This window comes from Myotis lucifugus, unplaced genomic scaffold, assembly GCF_000147115.1.
Source record: "Myotis lucifugus unplaced genomic scaffold, Myoluc2.0 scaffold_134, whole genome shotgun sequence".
Lineage (NCBI taxonomy): Eukaryota > Metazoa > Chordata > Mammalia > Chiroptera > Vespertilionidae > Myotis > Myotis lucifugus.
Window position 1 is genome coordinate 1,834,797 of NW_005871182.1, and position 15,461 is coordinate 1,850,257.

A 15,461-nucleotide genomic window follows, 5' to 3' on the forward strand; every position below is an offset into this window, starting at 1 on the left:
GTGCTGACTCAAGTTCTTCTGAAATTTCACATGGAAGTTTAGCCCAATACCCAAAGTGCAGATCTAACCTGATCCTGTCAAGGGCCTTTCCGCAGCTCCTCATTGCTTTTTGGCTCAAGTGTAATCTCTCTGTCCAGCAAATCCAAGGCTTTGCTGATCTGGCCCCTGCTTACCTCTGCAAGTCCACCCTTCACCCTCCTGGCATCCCCAAGCCCCTAACCTCTCCGGCTCCTCTCCAGGCTGTAGTTTTAAGATGATCCCCATCTTCCCCTCTGGACTGACACGGGTACATCTCCAGTGCCTGGCAGGGTGCTCCCAGCGCCCTCCTCTCCAAGAGTATTCACTGTACTCACTTGATCTTGGCGTGTGCCAGGGTGCTGGTGACCAGCCGGAGGGACAGCTCATTCTCATAGCGAGGGATGTCGTCACAGTACACGGCCTCTCCGGAGGCCTGCATGGCCGAGGCCAGGTGGGGCAGGGGCCGGCCCACCGTGTCCTCCTCAGACTGACCCTTGGGCACCTCCTGGAATGACATGGCCACCAGTCAGGCTGAGCTGAGCGGGGGGGATGGGGGGATAGAAAGGGTGTGGGGGAGACACTGTTCTCCTACAGGCCCAGGGAAACCGTGGGGAGTCTCAGGCCAGGCAGCAAAGCAACCCTAAGGAGTGAGAATGGAGGGGCAGGAGGGGAGCCGGCGAAGGAAACAGAACAGCATGTGCTAAGTCGTCGGGAAGGTGGTCACAGGCTCACCACGTACAGGACCGGAAAAAAAACAAGAGAGGAACCTAAATGTCCATTCACTGGGGGTTGGGTAAATAATGTTACTCTCCTATAAAGAATAGTATGCAAATGTGAAAACATACTTTTGAAGAATTTTAATGAGAAGGAAGGAAGCTCGTGTTAAGTGTAACAGGACATAAAGCATTGTGTATGTGTGTATGTAAAAATGATTTGAATTTCATAGTAAAAAAAAAAAGAGCACGTGTTATCAATATAGCATATACATGTCCATATATTCATAAAAATGGAAAGTAAACAAAAATATAATAATGATTTTTCTCTTAGAGGTAAGATTTGGGGTGATTTTCATTTTCTTCTTTAGTCTTTTCTGTATTTTTCAAAGTGTCCTAACATGTGTTCATTTCATAATAAAATTCTGTTTTATGTTTTAAGTAAAACTGGTAATGGCCAATGTTTATTGAATGTTTACTATGTGCCAGGAACTACCTAAGCTATTTACTTTTACTGACACATTCAGTCCTCAAAACTATCCCATGAAAGAGGTACCATCATTGTCCACATTGTGGGGGTAATTAGCTTGCCCAAAGACACAGAGGAATTGAGGATCTTGTCTAAGCTTCCCCGGTTATGTTGGATTCCAGTCCTGGCAGTCGGACCCCAGAGTTCACGCACTAAGCCACTGCATTCTAGTGCTGATGAACTGTGGCCTGTGGGCCAAATCTGACCCACTGCCTGTTTTTATAATTAAAGTTTTATTGGAACACTACACCTTCATCTATGTATTGCCTCTGGCTGTGCCACAATGAAAGAGCTGAGGAGTTGCAACACAGATTATATGGCCCACAGAATCCAAGATGTTTCTAGGAAAATTGACCTTTTATCTAGTACCTCTCAAAAAGCTTCTGCTGATAGAATGTTGTTTTTGTTGTTGTTCTGTTTTGTTTGCTTACATGATCCAGAGAACTCCTGACTCTGCATATTAGTCCCACAGAGGGGCCAGAAAAGATAAAATGGGAGGGAAATTTCTCTTTAAGGAGCAGGTGAAGATGAAAGTAATCCCAGGAGAAAAATTTAGGTGAGTAAGGGGGGAAATAGCTTCCCTACATTAACATAATTCCCATTTTCTTCCCTGGATACTTATGCACAACAGTACGGAGCTTTAAGCACCTACATGCAATTCGAGTAAGTCATTTGCCCATGGTCAGCGTCATCTGATGAACTCTGCAAGGACCCCTGATGTTAGCACACACTGTCTCCACTCACCTGGAAGAGCTGGACATTGGCCGGAGGGTCTTTCTGAAAGAGGAAGGTGGCGCTGGCAAAGGTGGGGTCCAGTTTGCCACATTTCTGCGGAAGCAAGATAACAGAGGTGACCTTGACTATTTCCATCATTGACCCCAACCTTGGTTGTCCCCCAACTGGCAAAAGTAACAACTGTTCCCCTCATCTCCTCATTTGACACTCCTTCTAATACTGGCTGGATCTGTCTCAATACTGACTATCGGCTCTGAGAGCTCAGTATTCACTCTCAGCCTCTGCCTCTCTACCCCCACCACGCCCCCTGCGTAATGAGTGGCACGTACTTCTGCCCACACACCTAATGGCTTCCCTCCTCCCTGCATTTATGCATGCTGCTCTCTGTTGGGCTATTCTCCTCCCAGACTTCCTGGAAAAGTCTTCCTTTTCCTCCTCAATTCTGTGGGAAATATTTAACGATATGGGAAATGTTCACAATATCATCTCAATGGACTCAAGGGGGAAATAAAACTGCATGCAGCATGACCTCGAATTTATTTAGAAAATGATATATCCAGATAAAAAAGATCTTAAGATGGTAGATATATCGATGGATAGAAGGAAGGAGAGAGAGAGAGAGAGAGAGAGAGAGAGAGAGAGAGAGAGAGAGGAGATGGAGTAGACAAACAGAATGAGACAGATGGACAGATAAATGTAGAGGAAAGTTCAGAGGAAGAAGCAAAAATATTAGCAGTGGTTTTCTCTGGTACAATTCAATATTTTTTAAAGTTTTCTACAATAAGTCTTTATTACTTATATAATCTGAAAACATTGCCTCATGAGGATTTTTAAAACAGGAATTTTGCTCTGCTGTCCCCACACCTGTGAAGCCTTCCCTCCTTTTGCTCCTCAGGTTCCATCTCGGCAGTTATCACACTAGACTGGCCTTCACTGACCATGCTCTCTCCACACTCAGCTGCCCCCTGGTGCCCAGTGCAGTCTTACTGTCTAAAAGGTGCAAAATAAGTGCTTGTTGGTGGACCAGTCTGGGGAGCTGGCCCACATCAGCCAGCACCCTCTCCTGACTGTACATCCTTGCAGTGGCTGGAGATGCTCCACTTTGCATACCCCTTCCACGCTCCACATTCTCATCATTCTCTGCGCTCCCATTCCAACTACAAAACCACGGCTGTATCAGCTGTATGGCTGAAGGATCATCTGGTCTACCCGGCCCCTTTTGCAGATTTTATAACTGAGAATTGGAGTTATGACCCATGTAAGTTCCCACTTGAGATAATGACACAGATGGAACAAGAACCCAGGTCCCTGACTCCCAGCCCAGTGCTCTGCCTCTCAGCCACCGAGTTGGATCCCATCTCCGTGTGGCTCCCTGGGCTATGTTCCCGGTCCTTGCTCCTCTGCCTTTTCATGTCCACAGGAAAGAAGCAAGTTCACCACCTGGTCCACAGCACTGTCTCACCCACACCAGCTACCCAAATTCCCAAACAAAAGTGCTGCAGAGAGTCCGTGCTTTGCCCAGGCCCCACACTCACATCTTCCGGATGCTCTTTGCCCAGCTTATGAAGCACCGTCAGGTAGAACTTGAAGAAGAAGCTGAGGGTGAGTGTGCGCCGGAAGTCCACCATGCCGCCCGGGGCATCGGGGGGCAGATACAGCTCCTCCGCCAGGCCTGCACACACCTCATGCAGCAGCTTCTCGTTCCAGAAACTGCCAGAGAGCAGGTAGGTGTGGGAGAGCGCTCCCATCCCGCCCCCAGAATCATTGTGCAGGCGGTGAGCACAGGACCTCAAGCCACGTGAACCTCGGTTCGAAATCCGGCTCAGAGACTCATGGTTGTGTGACTTTTGGCAAGTTACTTAGCCTCCTAGAGCCTCAGTTCTCTCATCTTTAAAAACAGATCCAATTATAAAAGACCACAAAAATAATAGTTAAGTCTATTAAGTCCTTACAATGTCCTAAGTGCTTTTTATGAAACATCATTTTTAATTTAAATTAAAATGTATAGTAGGAAAAATTTTATACTCATTACCAGTGAGAAAACTGAAGCATAGTTGACTTATTCTATACCCATCTGACAAGTGTTGGAGCCAAGAATTGGAACCAAACTCCAACATTAAGATTTATCTATCCATACAGGTATGGTCAGGATTACATAGAATAATGCCAATGAAGTGCTTGGTTCCATTGCTCCCATATAGTACCTATAGTGATAGTAGTAGCCATAGTAATAGCATAGCACTAGTAATAGCATTAATAGCAATGCTGGTAGTAGTAATACTAGCATTGGCACATGTAGTGCTATAGTAGTACTGGTGGGAGCAATAGTAATAGTAGTAGAAATAGAAGTAATATAGTAGTAGTAGTAGAAGCAGTAGTAGTAACAGTAATAGCAAAAGCAGTAGTAGTAATAGTAGTAGTAGAAGTAGTAGCCGCAACAGCAGTGATACCAGCACTAGAAGCAACAATAGTAATAATAGTTGTAGCTGTGTAGTACTAGTAATAGCAGTAGCAACAGTAGCAGCAGGAGCAGCAATGGTAATAGTACAGCAGCAGCAATACTATTGGTCATAATGCTACTAGTAATAGCAGTAATCACAGTAGTAGCAGCAATAGTAATACTGCTAGCAGCACAGGAGGAGTAGCAGCAGCATAGGGCAGTAGCAGGATTGTTTTGCTGTTAGCTCTTACTTGGACAGCTGCTTCCGCGTGGTCTTGAAGGCTGAGATGGTTCTGTCGGCCATTCCGCCATAGCAAAGGGCCAGCTCCTTCACCTGTGTGGTTCCTGGCTGGAACAGGACTCTCATGCCGCAGGTCACCTTGGCTATGTCATCTTCTCTCCGGGAGGCCTGCTTAAAGGCTGAGAAAAACTCGCCCTGAAAGAGAAGAGGATGGTACCAGTTTCCCACCCTGCTTTGCAAGGACTGCAGATGGTGAGCCTGAAACACAGGGGTATGTGGTGAGGTGAGGTGAGGAGACAACACCATCGCACATCAGCAAGGAGCTGGTGACAGGGATCAATGATGGAGGCCTAACCATCACATTTTCAGAAGTTCCAGATAGCATTCCCGAATCTGGGAGGGTCAGGGTTTCTCCCTATTAGTTAGGAAACAAAGTCAGGGACAAAGAAGAATGGGGTGCTGTCAACCCAACAGCTGAGAGAGGAAGGGTGTTTTCACAAACTCCTCCCTGAGACTCCTCAGGCTCGAGAACCTTCCCCATCCTAGTACCCAGTATCAGAGCACACGGCCTCTCGGGGGCTGTGCCGAAACCTCTGTTGGCCGGACTGCCTCTCAAGCAAATACAGAGAAATGCCCAAGAGTGTTGGAAACAGCCTGCAGCTTGCAGCCTCCTCGCTGGCTCCCTAACTGGCTCTCCCACCAGCCTGTGGGCTGTGCTTAGAAATCTGGCTTCCTGGCCGAAAGAACCGACCGCACTATGAGGCAGAGGCTGCCTTTGTCCTTTGATCACCCATTTCCTGAGTCTAAGCCAGCTCTGTCTTTGGGGTCAGGGGGAAAGTGTGAGTTGCTTTCCTGGTAAGGACCATGTGCTATCCAGCCCTCTCTGTGTCAGGTTCTGCTTGAGGTTCGCACTCACCCTGGCAGCACAAACTCTGATTCACCTCACAGCGGGGAGGTGTAAGGGAAGGGTTGTTGGAGAAAGCAGGAGACCCACTGCTGAGGTCTGAAATGACCACAGGCTTTTGTTTGAAGAAGCCATAGAGGCCCCTCCTGATACTAAAGCTGGTTCCGCTTCCTGGTGTCAGACAGGCCCTGGGGCCATGAGCCCAGACCTTGAACTTGGTCTTGGGACAGAGGTTCCAGCTGCTCATGTCCAGGGCTGTGCCAGTCCCCTGTGACGTTTTCCCTGGGCTGCCAGGAAAGGTCAGTGTTGACTCAATTGTTCTTTCCTGAGAAATCCTTCCTGATTCTGGGTATTAACATCTCCTTTCTTTAAGAAGAGATATTTTATGTCCCGTGCCTGGCAAAATAAAAACCGGGCAGTTCTATGCCTGTTCTTGCCTCCTTTCCCAACCTCATAATTTAACATTCTTTTACTGATCTGTGAAATACAAAACTCTGGGAATCACTGCTCAAAATGGTCTATAAGGACAAGCGAGAGCACCATTAAGAAACCACCTCAGGGATGTAATTGCTCTAATTTAATTAGCTTTTCATTAAGGAGGTTAAAATTAGCCAGGGTGAAACATGCCTTGTAAAAATTCAAGCACTAGCTGTGGAAAACCCTTAATACGCTCCTTTATCGCTGGTTCCCAGCCTCTCACAGGTCACTTTCTACAAGGCCCATCATGGAATGATGTGCTGCCGAGAGAGGCGCGAGTCACGCCAGGTGAAGCTGCCACAGGCCCCAAGGAACAAGAGCAAGGCGGCCAGAGGCGCCCTGACCTGCTGAACAAGCTGGAACCTTCATCCACCCAGAGCAAGGTCAGTGAGTAAACACCTTGTCAAGCGCAAGGTCAGCATGTGAGGGTCTGACTTCCAATCAGCTTCTTCCCTTAGCACATGAGCCCCACACTTCACCTGATGAAATCTCGTCTCCTCTGACCGGGGGAGAAATACTCGCCAGCAGGATGCATCCTTGAAACTGTGTTGCTAGTTACCAGTAGTATCCTCCTTCTGTAATGTGTGATCTCCACCGGCTCCCAGGCATCTGCCAGGAACCTTCAGAATTATTTTTCAGGCCTCACAATCACCTTCCCAATAGGTAACATTGTGCCCATTGTTCAGGTGAGAAAACTGGGGCTCAGGAAGGTAAATTGACTCACTTAGGATCTCATATCTAGCTTCTCTCCATGCTCTATGCTCCACCCTAAAACTTCTCATTGTCCAGAGAGGAATAGGGCTGGTCAAAGGCAAAGTTCAGAGACAAGAGCATCGGTGTTACAGTTGAGAGATGCTAAGGTTGGTCCCGAAGCCAACTCTGCTCTCCTTGTCCGGAGCCTGGCGGGTGTGGGAGTGATTCGGGCACAGCATCTTACCTCCCTGCTGTAGGGGATCTCAATGGAAAGCAGTATCTCTTCTGGACCTAGCAGCGTCTTTCTGTAGCCAGGGAAGAAGGTGTGGTCCATCGGAACCGTTCTCCTGGTGCCTGTACAGAGGCAAGATGAAGAGGGACCGATGTGAGAAAGCACAGGGCAACCCACCAGTGGGCTTCTGCATCCTGGTCTCTGATGCCCACAGTCAATGGGAGTGGATGGCACAACTGGGGTCGAGGCCCTCCATCTGAAATCCTTAAGCAATGGTGCGCTGGTGAATGTTAACAATCAGCTGTTGGGGGTGTAGCCTTGAGTCGCTAGTGTCTATGGTATCAATACTCCCACCATAGCCAATTTCAAGCTACCAGAATGACATTACTGCTGTGGAGTTAGAAAAAGGCCTGCTGTCCTCTGAAAGGCCTGTTTACAAGGTGGGCCCTTGGCTGTCCTCTGGGAACCTGGGTCTCCAGAGGGTTCCTAGCATTCCCTGATAAGAATGGCTCACGGTTTGTAAAAACAACATGGTTTATGCTGAACACCTGCTTTCCTTCTGGGCCTCTGGACTTTGGTATGTACCGGGCAGGCCTGTGTGACCAGCCCCCCAGTTAGATCTCTAGGTGCTGAGCCCCTAACAAGTTTCCTGGTCGCCTGCACTTCCCATGGGGAGCTTGCTGCTGGGGGAGTCAAGGGTGTCCTGTGTGATCCTCTGGGAGGCCCTGGGAGCTTGTATCAGATTTCCACTGGACTTTGTTCCATGTGCCTATCCCTTTGCTGATTTTGCCTTGTAGCCTCCTTCTGTAATGAGCCATAGCCATGAGTATGACTATATGCTGAGCCTGTGAGTCCTCCTGGCAAGTCATCAAACCAGGGGAGGTGCTGGGGACCCTCTGACAAGGAAGGATGCACAGTAGCACACCACCATGTAGCATCTCCACTGCAGATAGATAGATGGAAGGAGCCTCAACAGCATAGACAACAGTAAAACGAAGTAAAATAATTAGCAAGTGGTGAATTTTGAGTACTCATTACCTTTGTCATTAATATCATCTATCTTATTTCACTCTTATATAACTTAATTTTTAGTAACAGCCATATTTCACAAACGCTGTTGACCCAGCGATCTGCTGTGATGAGCTGGTGCATCCTGGCTCTAGCATCCCACTAGGTAAGGCCTCCGGACCAAGCCAGCTGTGAATTCTTAATAAAGAAGTGGCCCAGCTCTCCTGGCCCCCAACACGAGTGATCCCTTGTAGCTTCCAGGAGTCCAAACCATAGGACAGCGGGGTCATTGGACCTTGGACTCTGTCCCTCCAGGAAGTAACCCATCTTGTGAGACTTTTCTCCCGCAGGACCCTCTGCACGAGGCAGCTCACCTCTGGACACGATGGTCAGCTTGGCCCCGCTGGCCATGAACACCGGGTTGAGGTCGGAGATGGGGCTGGCGGTAATGATGTTCCCTCCGATGGACTAGGACAAGCAGAGAGTGTGCGTGAGAGCCCAGCCTGGAAACCCGTGCTCACCCAGCTGGCTCCCAAACGCAGGGTGGGAGGATGACAGGCATCATCTGTGAAGGGAGGCCCGCCCTCCAGCCCCTGGAGACACAGCCCGGGGCAGTGAGAGCTCCGCAATCAGAACATCGAACATCGTGCGACACTTGTGATCTGACCGCTTGGGATTGGGGCCCAGCTCTGAAATTCAGCAGCCAGTGCACCTCACTCAGCCCCTTGAAATTCGTATGTTGAATGTCACCCAACCTTTTTCTGAAAGCGTTTAGGTGGCTTATCACAGAGCCATAGAGAGTCAGTACCACAGAAATAGAAGATAAAGATCAAGGACAAAGAGGAGGGAGATGTAAGGATGAATGATTTGTTCTAACTGGATCTGAGCTTCCCAGCAACTTGGCAAAGAATGTTGGGAGAACCAGACCCAGGGTCCTCACTCCTGGAAACCAGGGAGGAAGCCAGCTGCTCGATGAAAACAAATCCTCCCTGGGAGTAGATGCCAGCTGAGCTGGGGACTCCGGAGAGATTGCTTGTTTATATCTCCTCATCTACACCCAGAAGCGGCCGGGGCTTGGGGTAAGGTGTGGAGAATGGAGTGGGCTGTTTTGCTTTATTTTTTGTTTATTTTAATTTAAAAAACCATTTTTTAAAAATAGAATAGAAGGGTTAGCTTTCCTTCCAACACCAGCAACAATTATGAGCCTCAAATGGCACTGTGTGCGAATGCCACTTGCAAACTGGGAATCTGGGGTTTAGTCTGAAGGCTGACTGTGACAGCCCTCCCTCCTCTCAGGGGTCTACCTCTGGTTCTACCCCCAATGCGGAAAGGCTGTGCCCCTCCCTGGTTTGGCCTTTCTCTAACTTATCTCTCATCCACCTGCTGAGAGCCTGGGCCAATCAGAAGCGGGGGACAGAAGGCCCCATCTCTCCAACATCAGGGAGAAGACTGAGTCCAAGTGAATGTCACCGGGAGTGGCCCACAGACCACCTGCACCAGCAGCACCTGCAGGCTCACCCCAGCCCTTCCAGGCCAGCATCTCGGAGGCAGGGCCCAGGAATCTGCATCTTTAACAAACACTCAGGCAGTTCTACCCATTCAAGTGTGAGGCTCCTGGTGTGGTGAAAGGCCCTGTCCCCTGGGCCTCGAGGCCCCCGGGCAGGGACTCACCGCCACAGACTTGACCTGCTTCCCGGCAAACCAGCGCATCTGCTCCAGGACGCCTCTGAACACCTCTGTCTTGTGGGCAGGAAGCTTGGCCACGGCATCTTTCAGGGTCTTTTCCACAGATTCCAGAGGGCAAGCGGCTCCGAAGGAGATCCCTGGGAACACACGCTCAGAATAGCAGCGATCCCCTCCCCAGGGCAGAAAACACTTTCACACACAGAGTCTCTGAAGCTTCACAGCAACCTGAGTGCGGCTGCGCCAGGACTCGCATCCTTATACAGAGGAAGGAAAGTTGGCCCAGAGGGGTTAAGTGACTTGCCTACCACCACGCAGCTAATGAAAGATCCAAGACTCAACCCCAGGCCTCTTCTCCTACAACCAGAGTGCTCTTTCACTAAACCAGCGGTTCTCCACTCAATAAAATCAGGTTTCTGAGGGTAAAGTCCTGGCATATTTTTTTAAAGCACCCACGCATGCCTGCCCACACCAGGCTCCTGACCCCAGGAGTGATTCTAAGGTGTGGCCAGGCTTGAGAAGGACTGTTGGAGATCTCACAGCCCTTGCCCACTGATGCCTACCATGATGGAGAAAGGCGGTGAAGGTTGCCCCTCCCCCTGTGCGGGGAGGCTCCAGGACAAGCAGGTGGCAGCCAGAGCCAAAGGGGAGGTTGTCCTAGAACCCACCATCCCCCAAGGGGACGCATCCCCAGCATCCCAACCCCTCCGGGGGGCCCAGGTGAACCTCCCTTACCCTCTGGGCCGTGCTCCACTACATTCAGCTCGGGGATCCAGGCTGGGCTGACGATCACAGGAAACAGCATGTTCTTAAACTTCATCTCAATGCCTCGAGGGAAACGGGAAGCCGGACGTTAGAGGTGTGTGTGTGTGTGTGTGTGTGTGTGTGTGTGTGTGTGTGTGTGTTTAGGAGCAGTATTAGAAAACATGGGACATTAAAATATGTCAGTAACTCTCCGAAGCACTACATATTTTAACTCACTTAATCATCACAACAACCCTGGGAGATACTGTGATTTTCTCTTTATAGACGAAAAAACTGAGGCACAGGGAGGTTAAGTTTCTTGCCCATGTTACACAGCTAAGCATGGGCAGATTTCAGTATTTGAGCTATTATTAGAGTTGGGAGGTAACTAATAATAACATGAAAGTTTAACATCCAGAGAAAAAGGAAAACTGAGAGAAAAACTTCAAATCTGCTAATCAAGGTAGAAACTCTACGGACAGACTCGCCCCGTTCCTCAGACTCAATTACCCAGCACCTCTCCCAGCCTCGCCCATGGGCCGGTAGAGGGAAAAGATAAAAAGGAAATGACTGTGCATCGTCCCACGTCCTCCCTCTCACGTGCTGTTTGGGATTTCTGAAGGAGGCCGAGGCTGTGGGGAGTCTGGCCCGTCTGAATACCAGCTCCCAGGACAAAGAACGTAGATGGAGACAGAAAGTCTTAAGTTTCTCTCTACACCCAGCTTCCCCAACACCTGCCCCAGCGTGAGTGGTTACTCTGTTGGGTCTGTATAAGGAAGGAAGAGGTGGAGCCGATGGAGTGATCTTAAAAAATTATTTCTAACTTGAAGCTTATAAAATCTCTGGGAATTCCTTTCTCTAAGAATCTAACTTGGCTCAGGATGTTTATGGCTCATGGCAAGGAACCTGTCACATGGCAAAGATCTTGAAGATTCTTCCATCCAGTCATTCTCCACTTTAACTCATGCCACCCGGGACCATGGCTATATGGGCCATAGGATCGCATCACCTGAGGCAGATCTCACCCTGCCATCCCGGTGTCACAAAACTGGCTGGGGACTCTGTACCACACACATGCTCACAGGGCATGGCCAGCTCTGTGCTCCATCAGCACAGAACCGAGCCAAGCTCTCTTCTCTGTGGCTGCAGAACCAACCAGAACCCAGGGTCCTTCCAGAACCAGAGCCACGAGTCTCCCACAGGTTGGATTTGGCTGCTTAAAAGTATGTCAAGTTTCCCCCAAACCAGAGGTCCTCTGTGGCAGACCTCTGCTGTGCCACAGTCTTCCCCTTCCAGCCTTTCTGGGCCTGGGAACCAGCAAAGTGGAGATGGGCCAAGCCCGGCTTAGAAATGGATGGAGATGAGCACGGCCTCGGGCAGCTCTGCTCCAGACCCTTCATGCACCAGGAGAACTGCTCAGCTCGAGTCTCCCTGACCTGTTGGCATATTGTGGGCCTCATGTCCCAGGTGGAGGCACCACCAGGACAGGTAACCATGGTCCTGGGCAACACAAATGATCACCCTTGGATATCTCCTCTCCTTTGCCTTACCACAGCACCCCCAGAAAAGGGTGGAGAAGAGAGTGACATGTATGGAACCCCTAGCATCCATCAGGCACCAGCCTGGACAGTTTACCAACATTGCTCCCTCCTGCCTCTGACTGGGAAGACATGTGAGGGAAGGAACTGTGTCCAGTACATCCTGGCACCCAGTCCCTCCCAGGGTCCCTGGCACAGAGCTGGCTCTTTATAAATGTCTATGGAAAACAGTCAACAAGGATCTCAGTTAATACTCAGGACAACTCTTGAAGGAGGCATTAGTGACCCCACACGTGAAATGGGAAAATGAGAGAAGGGAGGAGACGTCATTTTTCTGAAGACCCAGGGGTTGAAACAGGTCTCCAAAGCCAGGAGTTTTACATAAGTTCAAGGGCCCAGGGTTCCTCAGTGGGTCCCTGGCCCCCAGTCAGGCCCCTCAGGCTCTTACCGATCTCCGTGTTCCCTACCACCAGCTTGGCCTCGGGGTACTGCGCCTTGAGGTCCAGTAGCTCCTTCAGGGTGGAGGCCTGGATCCAGGTCACACGCTCCCCTTCAAAACGTAGCTGCTTCCGGGGCGCGTCTTTCAGCCTCTGGAAAATGCCGTTTTCCAATGAGCTGTCTCCTTCTCCCCACTCCATTCCCACCGCCATTCCCATGGCCCTGCTTCAGGTCCACAATGGGACCAACTCTTCTATGGACTTGTTGACTACTGAATTCAGAATGAAAATACTTGCCAAAGAGAAGGGAGGAAAACTGCATGGATGGAGGCAGGAACTAGGTTGCAGCTCTTACATACATTAGCTCACTGAGCCAGCAGAAGACTCGGTGAAGGAGGCATTGTGAGCCACATCTTGTATCGGTAAGGAAGTTATGTGACCTGCCAAAGGTCACTAGTCACAAGGCAACCTGGACTGTCCCCACTGTCTCCAGGAGGAGCAGTGTACAAGGTGTGGGTGGAAATGGGGCAGCAAAGGAAGGGGTGTCAAAGGGAATGCCATGCAGAGCTGGTCCCAGTGCATGAGGGGTGATGCTGGGGAAGAAAACCCCAAAATCACACTGACGGTTTCAAGGTTGCACAATCTAGAGGAGGATATGCTGGCGGCCTGCTGCACAGCCCTTCTCTCTGGCGCTTGAACTCAGGGAGTCCTCGTGTGCTCAACAGCCCCTGAGAAATCTGCACTTGAGAAGCTCTGAGGGTGGCTTGATTCTTTCCTTGCCACAAATGTTGGCGTGAAGGAACCAAATCGTCAAGGGAAGAAAGGGGGTGTGAAAGGTGTCCTTAAAGCAGAGCTGCAGGCCTTGGGTGTGTCCTTTGAATCCAGCTTTGCTTGTTTGTTTGTTTATTAAATGGACTATTTGCTTGCGGGAATTTTGCATTAGATTTAGCCAGGAGGCCAGCAGATACTTCTGGAGCCCCTGTTATAGTACACAGGGCACCAGAGAGATCCACTTCCTGTCCTCAGAGTGACCGTGTGAGAAGGAGAGAAATGTAGGTCCCTATAGGAGCACATGAAAGAGGGACTTGACCCCTGGGTGTCAGAGAAAGGAAGGCAAATTCAGGCTGAGACCTGAAGGACAAGGAGAATACAAAGTTCCCAGGGGGTATGAAATAAAGCAGGTCTCTAGGGGGCTCATGGCACAGAGCCTCAAGGGGCCTTTCCTTGGGGCATCACCTACCAGCAACTCTGGTGGGAAGATGGGCTCCTGGGTAGGATCCAAGGGCATGAACTCCTCTGGGTTGAATAAACATGGAGACTCAGTGACCTGCTGGGAAAGGGAACAGATATGTGGTACAGTATCTCCCTGTTAAAATGCCCCATAGGACCAATGCAGCCCTTTGTCCAAGCAAGCTCACTCGCAGCCCCCCGCAAGCTGGTGGAGGGGCAGGCAGCTCCTGGATGCAGAAACAAGGTCTTGCCAGAGGATCCAGGGCTAATGTGCACAGTCTCCACTCTCTCAGTCTGGGCTTAACTGTTTCCTCTTCCAGCCACCCTTGCCAAGAGTACGGAGAGAGACCACTGGCTCCTTTGAACTGCGACTGGCCCCCAGATTTCCAGGGAGAGAAGGGCCCACTTACTGTGTCGTCTTTCTTCTGGTTCATGCAGCAGTTTGGGTTGTCCACATTCCCTCCACAGCACCCACCATCCTACAGAGATGACCAACGTTCACACAAAAATATTTGCAAAGAGTTTCACGGAAGCGGAAGTACCTACATTATGAATTTCCAGTGAAATCCAGCTCTGACACCCACTCCAGCATCAATAGTATTAGTAGATACCCTGTCCCATCCATTTGCCTTTGCATAGAGGTAAGGCCTCTGCTTTAACTTCCTCTTGCTTGGTTAATGTAGATTAAATAACTTGTGAATAAACAAATAAGATCTCTCCTGGAAACAGCAGGGAAAGTTAATGTTAAGAACATCCTATATAATAAAAGGGTAATATGCAAATAGATCGAAATGCAGAACAACCAACCAATCAAATCGTGATATGCTAATAATATGCTAAACATGCTCAACTGCTCACTATGACATGCACTGACCACCAGGGGGCAGACAGCCAACTGGTCAAACAGTCGCTATGACGTGCACTGACCACCAGAGGGCAGATGCTCCAACTGGTAGGTTAGCTTGCTGCTGGGGTCCAGATGATTGGAACTGAGATGGGCTGGACACACCCTGGAGCCCTCTCGTGGTCCTTCCCTGGACCAATCGTGCACCAGTGGGGTCCTTCAGCCTGGCCTGCACCCTCTTACAATCTGGAATCCCTTAGGGGATGTCAGAGAGCCGTTTTCAGCCTGATCCCGCAGGCCACTCCCCTTGGGAGGGCGCCAGAGGCAGGGCTCATGGCTCACGAGCACTGCTGCAGCAGCGCAAGCCTCTCCCAATCGGGACTGATTGTGTGTGAGCCCACGGCAGGCACAGTGGGGCTGGGATGAGTGGGAGCGACAGGTATGAGCTGCAGGTGGCATTGGACTGCGGGTTTCAGCCCGATCCCTGCAGGCCATCCAGAGGGACCTGACCCATGCACAAATTCGTGCACCGGGCCTCTAGTTTCTCCATAAAGATAGGTCATCCTATTTTATCAAAACATTTCTTTATGCCCATTTCCCTGTTCAGTGCTGCTCCCTTAGGAAGAGGGACAGAAATTCCCTTGGTTCTCTCAGCACTCAAGAGCCCCCTCTTTTAGATCCACCAAGTTCTTGTCTGGGCACCTCCCAGGTAGGAGTCTTTGTGGGGCTCCTAACGAGAATGTCCAAGACTGCTTGCTGGGTCCAGAGCTGTGTCTAGCAAGTGTGCCTGGGCCTCACCACGGCTGATTAGACACTTCTTGCTAGAAAGCTAAGCGCTCTTTATTCCTCATTATGGGCCTGTTCCAGTCTGATGACCTCTGGGGAAAGGACTTGCCCAGGACCTCTCAGGGTGCCAATAGCAGAACACAGAGGAGAGCCCACCTGACTGATGTGTCCCAGAGAAAGCAGGACTCTGAGCTCAGGACCCCACGGGA

General features: G+C 50.1%; 1 protein-coding gene across 4 annotated transcripts in view; it reads right to left on the reverse strand.

The window, feature by feature from the left end:
* The window catches only part of XDH (xanthine dehydrogenase), a 64,939-nt gene that overhangs the window by 27,098 nt on the left and 22,380 nt on the right, over positions 1-15,461 (reverse strand). For 3 of the 4 annotated variants that reach the window (XM_023758622.1, XM_023758620.1, XM_023758621.1), the window contains 11 exons: positions 14,033-14,101; positions 13,633-13,722; positions 12,404-12,545; positions 10,409-10,501; positions 9,662-9,813; positions 8,365-8,458; positions 6,995-7,104; positions 4,687-4,871; positions 3,531-3,705; positions 2,005-2,088; positions 354-523 (listed from right to left, as the gene is read on the reverse strand). In XM_023758622.1, coding sequence (XP_023614390.1) covers positions 354-523; positions 2,005-2,088; positions 3,531-3,705; positions 4,687-4,871; positions 6,995-7,104; positions 8,365-8,458; positions 9,662-9,813; positions 10,409-10,501; positions 12,404-12,545; positions 13,633-13,722; positions 14,033-14,101 — 1,364 coding nt within the window. The remainder of the gene's footprint in view (positions 1-353; positions 524-2,004; positions 2,089-3,530; positions 3,706-4,686; positions 4,872-6,994; positions 7,105-8,364; positions 8,459-9,661; positions 9,814-10,408; positions 10,502-12,403; positions 12,546-13,632; positions 13,723-14,032; positions 14,102-15,461) is intronic. The other variant, XM_006094346.3, reaches the window with a different exon arrangement.